The 13402-nt window shown below is 35.1% G+C and overlaps 1 protein-coding gene across 1 annotated transcript; it reads left to right on the forward strand.

Moving 5' to 3' along the window:
- The first annotated feature begins 771 nt into the window (after positions 1–771).
- Positions 772–8834, forward strand: LOC132283378 (histone deacetylase 5-like). Its single transcript, XM_059785317.1, has 14 exons — positions 772–1021; positions 1585–1786; positions 2665–2811; positions 2948–3060; positions 3386–3597; positions 4524–4588; positions 4866–5036; positions 5243–5329; positions 5993–6113; positions 6278–6408; positions 7203–7396; positions 7629–7758; positions 8259–8323; positions 8432–8834. The coding sequence occupies exons 1-14, from the start codon at positions 855–857 to the stop codon at positions 8595–8597; spliced, it is 1971 nt and encodes a 656-aa protein (XP_059641300.1). The 5' UTR covers positions 772–854; the 3' UTR covers positions 8598–8834.
- The last annotated feature ends 4568 nt before the right edge of the window (positions 8835–13402 follow it).

Genomic DNA, 13402 nt, shown 5'->3' on the forward strand with positions numbered 1-13402 from the left:
CACGAGGTTGTATATTTTAGGTGACTGTGCTTTTTCTTAGATAATTCTGAACCTTTTTTTTTATTTTCTATAAAGACAATTTCACCTTTTTTTTTTTTTTTGTTATAAAGTTATTATTATTAAATATAGTGATATTATATTAAAATATATATTATTTTGAAATTACAAAAATAAAAATATATATATTTTTTCATTCAACACAAACCGACCTTTAATATAAGTTATAGCAATGCCAAATGACTCCTATGGTATCTAACGCAGCTTTGATTCCAATCTCGAAAAAGTCATGAGCAATTCTGGAAGAGTATTGGTCTCAATACATCTTTTGAGTATCTCAGGACTAACTCATGAAGTAGACGTTGAGCGTGCCATGTCATTAGTTGAATAATGTGCTATTTCAAAAAAATTAGTCCACCTAAATATAAAATTGATATAATTTATTATACTTTATTGAATTGATACACTATTCAAATGCCTCGACCAACATTCCCAAGTGTCCAAGTCCGAACCCCTCTTTTCAATTGCCCCATCTCTTGTGTGTTTTAAATTTGAATTCAAAATGTGACCCATGAATCTAAAGTTGCTAACATGTCATCAGACTTATCGCATAAATGGTGTTTGTCTGCCCAATGAATATTCTAATTGTCCACTTTGACTCATTTTCCTGTTTAGTACTTATAATTGTGTATGTAGATGTATCTATTTTATACGTATACGTATATAGTATGTACACATATAAATGTCTATGTTCCTACTATATATACCCGCACTATCATTTGACTTGATCATCGTCTTCCCCACCTCTTTCATTCAAAACTATTACTAGTAATAATTTGGAGCTGCTTAGGGCATCGATGGAGTTCGAATGTGAGAGCAAAATCAATGGGGGACGACGAGTTGGGCTGATATACGACGAGAGGATGTGTAAGCATTCCACTCCAGACGGCGATCCTCACCCCGAAAACCCCAATCGCATTCGTGCCATTTGGAACAAGCTACAAAACGCCCGAATTCCACAGAGGTTCTTCTCTTTCTACCTACATATACACACACACATATGTGTGTGTAACGTGTTCAAGTTGTTCACTTTGCTTTCAAAATCGTTTCTTTTAAAGGAGGAATCCAGCTTGTTTAATGTGACTGTATTTGTATGAAATGCTAGTGTGTATTTCTGGGTGTTTTAAAGCGAATCTAATGATTTGATTGTAGACATAATATTGACTTTACTCTGTCAGTGTTCTGATTGAACTGTTGGTAAGTCAAAAGTTCTGTGATTATTGATAAGATCATGAAATTATTTGATACTTAATTGGAAGTGTAACATTTCTTCTTAAATTTGGCTTAATTTTTGTTTTTGTTTCATCCACTTGGAAATTTAATATTTTCATAGTGATTGGACCAAAACAGAACACAGGACAATAGTATTATGCCCCTGTCTTTTAATTTTTTTTGGTTTTCCCTTTTTATCTTTGATTTGTTGAATGATGATGTTAATTGTAATAAATCCAATTTGGGCCTTCCAAAAGGGGAAAAAAAAGTGCATGAAAGCTATTCTGAATGTTATTGATGATTTGGTTCTTTCAGGTGTGTGGTTTTGAATGCCAAAGAAGTAGAAGATAAATATATAGCTTCAGTTCACAAAAAAAATCACATTGATTTGATTAAGAATATAAGCTCCAAAAACTTCGATTCGGAAAGAAATAGGATTGCTGCCAAATTTAATTCCGTATATTTCAATGAAGGCTCATCAGAAGCTGCTTATCTTGCAGCTGGCTCTGTCATAGAGGTAATCTCCAGCGATTGTTCTATATATTTGAAACTTTTTATGTGCCTCTGTTGAGCCTTGGGAGATTATGCATGATACATATATTCTGTTCCGATTCTTCTCCATTTTATTTTCTGTTTTGAATATGTGCTACTATTTCTACATTTTAGATTGCAAATCATTTCCTACATTATTGTGCCCACTATGTTCCATTAAGGAAACTTAAAGAAACCTTTGTTCTGAATAACACCTAACTTTAATACAATTAGCTGAATTTTGTTTACCAAAATCACCCAATAGAAGTGGCACATTATGAGGACTTTGTATGTCAACATTGCTTGGTGTAATGGTAAAAGTTTGGTTGTTATATGTGAAAATGCAGGTGTGAGCATGAGAGTGATCACTTTGCGTGAATAAGCTAACTTTATATTTGTATACAGTCTACCTCTCCTAACACCTTGCATTGGTATAACCAACTTTAATTTATGATTTTTAAGAAGGCATTGTACTGACTTTTTTAGTATTTGCTTGAACTATTTCCAAAAAGAAACTGACAGATTGATGTAAGATGAGTTCTTTTGGACTCTTCTATCAAAATTTCATGGTTAAGTTTATTCCATTTATCTATATTAGTCTGTCTTCATTTTCCAATAGTGTGCCTGAATTATAGTTTGACCATAGCTACAAGCTTACAACTCTTTACTAAACCTTATTTTTCAAGTACTTGGGGTCAGCTACGTCTCCGTTTGTGGCGTGTGCGCGTTTCTTTATTCTAATAATTCAGCCTAGTTTCCAACTGGAACTAATGTTAGAACTGTTTATTAAATCAAAGTGTCGTATGAACTTAATACTTGATTTTTAAATGTTCAAGAGACTAATGTAGATGTTTGCTCTTGTAGGCTTCTGAGAAAGTTGCCAAAGGGGAATTGAATTCCGCCTTCGCTATTGTCAGGCCTCCAGGACATCATGCAGAAGAAGATGAACCGATGGGATTTTGTCTACACAACAATGTTGCTATTGCAGCAAGTTTTCTCTTGAATGAAAGAGTGAGTTTTTTTATTCTCTAATTTTAATTTATTCTAAAACTCGATCAATCAGGGATTCATTATGAATTTTGAAACACGTGCAGAACATGTATATATCATATCCTTAAACTTTTCCTTTTTTCTTTTCATATTGTAGACAGAGTTGGGTATTAACAAAATCTTGATTGTTGATTGGGATGTTCATCATGGAAATGGCACTCAGAAAATGTTCTGGAAGGATCCTCGAGTACTGTTCTTCTCAGTGCATAGGTTCGTAATTCTGAACCCTATTTTATCAGGGTTATTTGTTTCAACTCATTCATGCTGTTGTTACTTCCTTAAAACTGTAGTAGACATTCCTGATCATGCTGCTCCTCCAATTTGTTGGACTTTTACGCATGTTTTATTAATAATATTTTTTCTATTTACCTTTTTTTTTTTTTTTTTTGTGGTTAATGCAAACTTTGTAAGTGATAAGCATAAATCGGTAGGATTTGGCTGATAGCTGAATTGGTTGATTTTGCATATTATTTGATTAATTTAATGAATTAATCGCTTGTCATGGTGGTCAAATTTAATAATTTTTACTATGCAGGCATGAGTTTGGGAGTTTTTATCCAGCTACTGATGATGGCTCTCACATCATGATTGGAGAAGGAGCAGGTGCAGGATATAATATAAACGTCCCTTGGGAGAACAGTTGGTGTGGGGATGCGGACTATTTTGCAGTTTGGGACCATATATTAATTCCCGTTGCCAAGGAATTTAATCCAGATATGATAATAATCTCTGCAGGATTTGATGCAGGTTATCTCCAGAAACTGTCAACTATTTTTTTTAAAATTCCATTAATTATTTTTACCATCTTATTTCATTTTTTTTCCAACAACCTGAATTTGACAGCATTTTGTGTTATTAGATACTTTACTTCTATTTAAGCATTCCACATAGTTATAAGAAAGCCTTTCGCAGTTGTATGTGCAAGGGTGCCGGCATTGACATGGTGCCATATATAACTTGTTTTACTCAGCATGCATTGCTCTCTCACTTAAATTAGTTACTAATCATTCATTTCCAAGCAATTTATTCTGTATGGCAAAGATATTGAAGAGAACTTATGTACGAGATAAGAATAAATGCCAGTCGTCGGGGAAGCAGGAAAAAGCTAAAAAAAAAAAACATACAGTGAAAGAAATACGATAAAGTATTTTTTCTGTGATCTCAATCTTGTTAATCGAAAAGAAGCAATGCCTTTTAAGATGCATACCAGTTGGCAGAGTTTTTAGGAGATCATCCCCAGATATCCAGTTAAACTCATTTTCACCTTCTCACATATTGAGTCAAGGCCTAAAGGCCAAAACGGTTCCCCCTTACCCCTCCACTCACAACTAAGAAAGGAAAAAAATAAAAATAAAAGAAATAAAGGTAAAAAGAAAAAGGTTTATATGTTTGTATTTTACATTAGACAAACATACTTGATTAATTTATTCAAGTATTAATGCTATATTAAAAATTGCACAACTCGGAAGATAAAGTTAGAAATTATTTATGCATACTGACATATTATTTGTTCATTATATGCCATTTGGACTTGTAATTTTTTCCTTATTCCTTTGGATTCTTAGTGCGAGAACAAATAAATTTTTGAATACATTATGAGTGCTTGTTAGAGTTGTTTCGAGATCATGGCTGATTCAATAATGTAATTCTTGTTGGTGCTATGCTTGGAGCAGCTGTTGGTGATCCTCTTGGGGGCTGTTGCATTACTCCGTATGGGTATTCTGTTATGTTAAAAAAGGTTAGCATGAAAACAATTAAAATGATTTTGTTTTAATTTTTTAATTTTATCTTAATCATGCCATGACGTTATTGTTGCACTACTAATAAATGACAAGTACAACATATATGGTTTATACCAAGATTGTGTTTGCTTTATATAGGCTTTTCCTTTCCTAGTTCCATATCAAAATTTATTGTTGTCTCTTCAGTTTTGTTTCTTATACATTCCATCCCATAATCCTCTTTATCATTATTTAGAATATTTTTTTTTTTGTTTTCGTTAATACTTTATGTAGTTGATGGAGTTTGCTCGGGGTAAGATCGTTATGGCATTAGAAGGAGGATACAACCTTGATTCTTTAGCAAATTCAGTCCTTGCATGTGTAGAAGTGTTACTGGCCGACAAACCTATTTCTGGATCTTCAGAGGCTTATCCATTTGAGTCCACATGGCGTGTAATTAAAGCGGTAAAGCAGATTTATAATTTTGTGTTATCATTTCTAATTTTTATATATATTTATTTACTTTGGTAGCTGCCTTTTTCTTTTTTCTAGAGCACAAGTTTTATAAATTGTAGCATTTTTCTTATAGTGAGGCATGAAAACCTAAGACAAAGATGATTCATGTTGTGAACCCTGCATATGATACTGAGGCATTAATGATCTGTGTTCAGGTTCGTGAAAATTTGAGTGCATTTTGGCCAGTATTTGCAGATGAATTGCCAAAGAATTTGCCTCGTACAAAGACGCCACCAATTCAGGTGATATTTCATATCTTTGACTATCTCTTGTTGAAGTTAGACTCCTAAAAATTTAGCGTGGAAACTATTGTTTTTATTTGTCAAGTCCCAATACTGTGTCTCATATACTTTTTACATCACAAGACATTTAGAAGTAAAAGTTACAACATCTCAATAATTTAATTTTTTTCTTCATAAATAGTAATTAAATATATTTCTTAGCCATTAGAGTTTTCATACATGCATTGCTTCTGATAAAGACACGGTGTAGAAGATAAGTACGTCTCATCACATGAATAAAATATGATTTATCTTTTATATAAAGAATATTCTTGCTACATTCAGACACAGCTTAGTATCCTATGTACTATCTGTTTATTTATTTATCTACTGTAGGTATCCCCTTTAGTTATAATTTTGAATCTTGGTCCGTGGAATTAATGTGTCAATCAGTGAAAGATTTATTTTTAGATTAAAAATGTCCACATGTTCATTGGTGGTGAAAATATATAGTTTCTCAACATTTTTTTAATTAAGTTGTGTTTGTTTTCTCTATCAAACAACTAATACATAATAAGATTGGGTTGATGATTTCCTAAATGTATAACTATATGCATATGAGGGTTTTTCATTATTCTATTGTTTTGTCGTATATATACTACCTAATGTTTTCCTTATTTATAGATCTCAAGCTCTGATTCTGATAGTGAGCATGACAACGTTATTTTATCAGAAGATCTTCAGGAGGCTGTTCAGGATGTTATACAACCCTTGTCGAAGTTGACTGTCTATGAAGATAGTCACGGTAAAAGATAAATTTTAGTCATTGAATGCCTTTGTCAATAAAAAATTTCCACATCTTTGTCACAAAATTGGCTTTAAAGCTAATGTAGATTAACCGACTATTGTTTTTTCTCCCCCTTGTATGTCAAATTTCCTAAACTTTGTGATTACATGGTTGTTACAAAGAATGTACGAGTGAAGCCAGCATTGTTTCTCCCCATTGGAGGTCAAAGCTTTCTCAGACTGATGTTTGGTATGCTAGTTTTGGATCAAATATGAATAAATCAAGATTCCTATGCTATCTTCAAGGTGGACAGGTGAGTTACTTTCCAGGCATTTAAAAATGCCTTTGATACTAATCTTAAATATATTTTGATAGGAATCCAGAGCACGCTGAAGAACTTCTTTTTCAATTCAGTTTTACATTTACTATAGACCTAATATTTTGAAAAACTCACTGACAATCTGAAATATATAGGTTCCTTATCTTACCTTCCACACATTTAAATTGTGTTTGATACTAATGTTAAGAGATATCTTGATAGGAATCCAGAGAACACCTTTGAACTTTAAAATTCAGTTTCACATTTACTATTGACCTAATATTTTTCAAAATCGTTGCCCTAGTAATGCTGAAAATCTGAAATGTATATGTTCCCTAAGTTGGGTTCTATATATTTCACTCAGGGATTAAGTAACCTACACTATACGTCGATAAAACTATCATACTCCATTTTATGAAATACATGATTTATTCTAACTTTTTTGTCTTATCTCAGCATTCACACCTACTTCAAAATACGCGGTGTCTGTGAGATGAAATTAAAAAAAAATATTTGAAATTCTGGCTAGCAATCAAGTCAAAACTTCATTTTGCCACTTTATTGCAATGCTCAACTTTTAGGCTCCTTTTGGATCTTGGAAGCTAGTAATAGTCTGCCAAGCTTGCTTTTGGAATATTACCAGACATCACTTATTTATTTGTTTATTCTATGTTTTGGAAGTTTCTATTTCTGCAACCCATGTGAGAGGGAGGCTGTAGATGTAGCCTTTTGGACTGCAAAGATGGCATTTCCCTTTACTTTTTTAACATTTGTCAAATTACTTGTAGGTGGAAGGCATGCGAAAGCCGTGTTTTGGTTCGAGTGACAAAAGCTCGCCAAAAGAGAGTCTGTGGAAAACTGTACCTCATCGTTTATTCTTTGGCCGTGATCATACGAGCGCTTGGGGTCCTGGAGGAGTTGCTTTTCTTCATCCTGAAAGTAACATCAATGATAAAGCACACTTGTGCCTGTATAGAATTACGTATGTGGCTAATGACTTGGTTCCCATTTATGTGTCAAGTTGCCTCTCTTTGTCTTCTGCTATTGATCCTTTTGGAGCTCTCCCATAAGAAGGGTTATTGCCTAGTTTTATTTAGGAACTTGAAAAATCTGATAAAACATGCCACTGTAAAATGGATTTTTATGCTAGTTCATACATCTCAGAGGCTGATTTATAACATTCTGTTGTTCTTAAATGTTATTATTTTTTACAGGCTTGAGCAGTTCAATGATGTTTTGCTTCAGGAGAATGTGCCAAGCTATGACATGAGGTCTCCTTTATTTGATTTGACTGCTTTAAATTCCATCGCAAAGAAACAGTACATTTCTGTGGAAGCTGTCAAGGTAAGTTCTGTGGTCTTGTATAGTTTTATAAATTTCTGCTTGTGGCAACAGCGTCCTTTTAGAAAACTCATAAATAAACGTAAATCTTCACTAAACCAATCCTGTTTATCTTACTGTTTCAGTCATTCAGGCTCTTTGTTCTGACTCTTTCTCCTATATTATTTAACCTGCTACATCTAACATATCATGCGGCAGACATCAACAAGAAATAGATGGTTAACACTTAGTGGTTGTTTTTACCCATTTCTAGATCTACCCGATCAATCATTTGGTGGGTACCAAAGATCCATCTTGAATAAAAAAATGACCCGCATTATTATATAACCTAATTTATCATGCTAGAGGACAATAATAATCCTAGCTAGTTTTTGATCATCTATATCTGAATTCTTTCACGAGGGCAAAGTATGTTCAGGTATTGGGCTATTTTTGAAGCATGTGTTTATGCATCTCAATTTGTGTTCTCAATACGTACATGATGCTGCTTGATTTTCATGCAGAGAGGCTGGTACAATAATGTCATTTATATGGGGAAGGAGAACGATATTCCAATACTCACGATGACGTATGCACGTTTTCTTTCTTTTATCATTTTGGTTTTAGAGGAAGTCACTTCTGTCATTTGTTACAATCTTGTATATGAAATGGATCTTATTTATTGCTTTTAATCTAGGTGCACTCTTGCTGACACCAAGAGTTTCGAAACTGGGAAGCTTCCTTTACATGCACCAAACAAAGATTATGCGGATACCTTGGTTAAAGGCTTAGTAGGCGGAAACCAGCTCTTAGAAGAGGAAGCCATTGCTTACATACATGAAGCTTCAACTAAACCACTGTGATTGGTTCATATTTATCCATTCGTTCAGGGAAGCAATCACTTATTGCTAGTAGGTAACCTTAGTTATGGACACATTGATTAGGTAGTTGTGGCAATTAGATTATGATTCAATACTATGGAAGTGATTTAAATGGCATGCATATGATTTGCAGTCTAGATCAGATATTAGAAAGTTGAGCAACTAATGCAGTTGCAAGTATCAATGATCTTTCTCGCTTTAAGCATAACGTTCGGATTATATTTTTCTACTGTCTGTGTGCATATACATAGCTTGCTTCATGGTAGAGATGAGAGATGCAATCCAATCGACCTGATGTCAAGCAGTTGGCTAAAATTGTTGCAGATGCTCTCTTTGCAAGGCTAGCATTACTTTTCATTCTTTTAAGGGCTAAAATCATAAAATCCCCCCAATACTATCATTTTTTAAATCATAAAATCTCAACTTGTTTGTAAAAACCTTAACAATATTACAAAGTTATCATTTTGTTCCAATTCTGTTAGTTTGGGACGTTAGCCCAACGCGTGGTCTTCACATGCATTGCCAATTAAATTTTAGTGACAAAACTACTCCTGCAAGAAAAATGTGACAACCATGTGCTATCAAATTTTATTTTTATTTGTTTTGTGCAAGAGGATAATAATGTAATTTGTAAAATATGAATTTTTTTTTTTGGTTTTTTTTTTTTTTTAAAAAATAAAGTGGTATATCATAAGGGTAATTTAGTCATTTAACAAGCCCTTAACGGTTCATTGACAGAATTGGGGCGAAGTGATAACTTTGTAATACTATTATGGTTTTATGATTTAAGCCATTCTTTTAATGCTGAAAATATACAAGCATTGTCACACTAGTCAAGTAGAGCTTTTTATCACTAATGCTATGTGTTGATGCGGAAATCCTCATGACTCGAAACGATAGCGTTTACTTACAAAACAAAGGGACGTCACCTCGAATGGCACCGGTGGGGTACTGGCCGATGACCCTCCGACGATCAAGTTAGTATTTGTAACATTATCACATAATAATTATGTATATTCTGTTTAGGGGTTTTTTCTCATACCTTCTTTAACAGCTTGGTGCTCTATTTATGGCTGTCGATTGGAATCAGATTGATCCCGCGGGAGATCGGCTTGTGCGAGATCAGAGGAGATCGATTGTTGTCAGATTTGTCGGGATAAGATTTACTCTTTTGACTTCCTCAAATTGTGCCAAGGTTATCCTCACCCTGTTGAACCACGTCGTCATTCATTATCCTGGATAAGAAATGTCATCATTTTTATCCGAGGAAAATCTTTATCTCTGATAATGAAATATGTCGAAGTGGTCTGGCGGCTGGTCAAGGTAAGCTATTTTTCCCTATCAGTTGCCCCCCATTCCCAAGCTTGCTCGTCTAGCTTTGGGAATGTCAATTTTTTTTTTAATTTTTGGCCCGGGGAACAGTACCTGTGGGTACTATTCCCGCGGTACTGTTCACGTGAACAGTAACTTTTTTTTTTTTTTTTTTTCCCCGGGGGTACTATTTTTGGTACCCTTGGGTATTCTGCCCCTAGGTACTATTTTTAGTACCCTGGGTACTATTTTTGGCACCCTTAGCTAATATTCCCTTGGGTATTAGTTTTAGTATCCTTGGATATTCTACCCCTGGGTACTATTTTTGGTACCCTTGGATACTCTGCCCTTGGGTACTATTTTTAATACCCTTGGATACTCTGTCCCTGGGTACTATTTTTAGTACCCTTGGGTAATTTTCCTTTGGTTACTATTTTTAGTACCTTTGGGTAATCTTCCCCTTGGGTGCTCTACCCCTGGGTACTATTTTTAATACCCCTGTGTAATCTTCCCTTGGTAAGGGAATAAATTGTACGAGTTTCACTCAGCTCGTCACTCCTTTAATAAGGGAATTAAATTTTATGAGCTTTACTCAGCCCGTCCCTTTAGTAAGGGAAGTAGGTTTTATGAGCTTTACTCAGCCCGTCCCTTTAGTAAGGGAAGGAGGTTTTACGAACTTCACTCAGCCTGTTCTTTTAGTAAGGGAATCATGTTTTACGAGCTTCACTCAGCTCATCCCTTTAGTAAGGGAATTAGGTTTTACGAGCTTCACTCAGCTCGTCCCTTTAATAAGGGAATCATTTTTTACGAGCTTCACTCAGCTCGTCCCTTTAGTAAGGAAATTAGGTTTTACGAGCTTTACTCAGCTCGTCCCTTTAGTAAGGGAATCATGTTTTACGAGCTTCACTCAGCTCGTCCCTTTAGTAAAGGAATTAGGTTTTTTTGTTACTCCTTTGGTAAGGAGTTTGTAATATGTTCAAGCTTCACTCAGCATGCCCTATTGATAAGGGAAATAATAATATAGGACACTTGTTATCATCCCTTGTAATACGGGGATATTGATTACGGGATTCTTTCTCCTTATAATACAGGACACTCATTATCATCCTTTGTAATATGGGGATATTGCAACTTTAGTAAAGGGTTATTTTTTATGAGCCTTACCCAGCTCACCCCTTTAATAAGGGGATATTTTGCCCAAGCTTTATATGCTTGCCTTTTAATAAGGGAGTCAAAGTTTTTCACTTTCGTGGACTTATACTTTATGCTTTCCTTGCTTTGTGACTATGGTGGTAGTGACTCGTCAAATTTGAAGTTCATGTGACTAAGCTTGGTTCCAGGTTGAAAAGACCATCATTAGTGCTTGATGGTTAAAAACCTCATAGGACCACCTTGGACATGGTGGACTCATTGATTGTAGAAACTTTATTGGACTTAGACTCATTCTCGGTGTGTAGAGACTTTTTCAGAAGATCGGGCACTGGTCTTGGACAACTAGTTTCCCGAGGGGTCACTGAAGGAGAAAAGCTAGAAACCTGACTAGCTCAATGTACCAAGGTTGGTACGTCGATCTTCTAAACCTTGTCATCATATATAAATCGACGATTGATATCATGTGATCCACTATTTTGCCCCCGATGGTGGGATCTTGGGTGATGACCCATTCTATAGACGTTTATAAAGCAGACGGGGTGCCTGGTGCTGCAACAAGTTACAGTTGTCTAAAAATATTAGATTGTATTAGAAATGATTGCTGAAAATTAACCTGTCATGGATTATCAATCCAAAATTCTGCATAATCTGAAGCCGATAGACAATTCCTGCAAATGAAGAGAAGTGACAACTGTCGTTTGGTAGGTGAAGGCTTTACTAGTAGGTAGAAATCCCCTTGTTGGTAGTGATCTTCTTGATGGGCGGAGACCAACTCACTTATGTAGGCGCAGAAGGACTAGGCCTTAGTCTTCAACGATCAGGCCTTAGTAGTTAGCTGCTGCCAGATATGAGATAGAGTTTGGTTTTAGACGACCAAACCTTAGTAGTGAGGGGACTAAGCATCACTAGATAGAAAACACCACATTGGACTGCCTGGACCGACATGCCAAATTTTGATTATTATCAGCGTACCCTGGGTGGCATCACGCAACCCACCGTTTTGCCCCCAATATGATGGATTGGTAATCATGATGTAGAAACCCGTCCTTATATAAGAACATGGAAACCCGTTGTCAACTGATGACTTTGGGATGGTTTCCATGATTGGAAACTTTCGTCTCGCCGTCCGAGCCAAGTCGCGTCAGGATTATTATTTCTTCAAAGAACTAATCGTTCCCACAGACGACGCCGACTGTTGATGCGGAAATCTTCACGACTCGGAACGACAGCGTTTACCTACAAAACAAATGGACGTCACCTCGAATGGCACCGGTGGGGTACTGGCCGATGACCCTTCGACGATCAAGTTAGTATTTGTAACCTTATCACATAATAATTATGTATATTCTGTTTAGGAGTTTTTTCTCGTACCTTCTTTAGCAGCTTGGTGCCCTATTTATGGTTGTCGATTGGAATCAGATTGATCCCGCGGGAGATCGGCTTGTGCGAGATCAGAGGAGATCGATTGTTGCCATATTTATCGGGATAAGATTTACTCCTTTGACTTCCTCAAATTGTACCAAGGTTATTCTTACCCTGTTGAACCATGCCATCATTCATTATCTTGGATAAGAAATGTCATCATTTTTATCCGAGGAAAATCTTTATCTCTGATAATGAAATATGTCGAAGTGGTCTGGCGGCTGGTCAAGGTAGGCTATTTTTCCCTATCACTATGTTTGGTTGGAGGAAAGGATTGACGAATGATGGATGAAGCTTTTCGTGTTTGATCAGAGGGAAAGGAAAAAAGAGAGGAAGCAAGGAAGGATGAAGCATCCCTACTTCATCTTTTCATATTCTGCCCAGTTTTGGGGGAAGGGAGGAGAGAGAAAATGAATAATTACTTAGAAATATATAATCTTCAATTTTTACCTTTTCAAAAAAAAAATTAAATGAAAATTTTACCTTTCTTTCAACCAAACAAAAAAAAAAAATTATCACCGCATCCATTATTTCTATTATCCATTCAACTAAATAAAAAATTGGAGAGACACTTTCCCGTCTTTAAGAATTTCTCATTCATCCATCCTCCTATCTCTTCCATATATTTTTTTATTCTTCCATCAAACGAAGCATAAATGAGCTTTGTATGAAATTGATATGCATTGACAATTTAAATAGTACTAACTAGCTATGATCTCTTCCATATATTAATCACAATATTTGTATTTCCCACATTCATTTTATGAACGTGTTTTTCAACTTTCTAACATTTTCTTTTTTGAAGTAGTAGGAAAATTTGGACGTGCAATGTTTGTATATAATTTATACAAATTGATAATATACATTAAATATATCATATATAACAAAAAATAAATAAACAT

This window comes from Cornus florida, unplaced genomic scaffold, assembly GCF_030987335.1.
Source record: "Cornus florida cultivar Cherokee Brave unplaced genomic scaffold, ASM3098733v1 CherokeeBrave_3.0.0_Hap2_Chr11, whole genome shotgun sequence".
NCBI lineage: Eukaryota > Viridiplantae > Streptophyta > Magnoliopsida > Cornales > Cornaceae > Cornus > Cornus florida.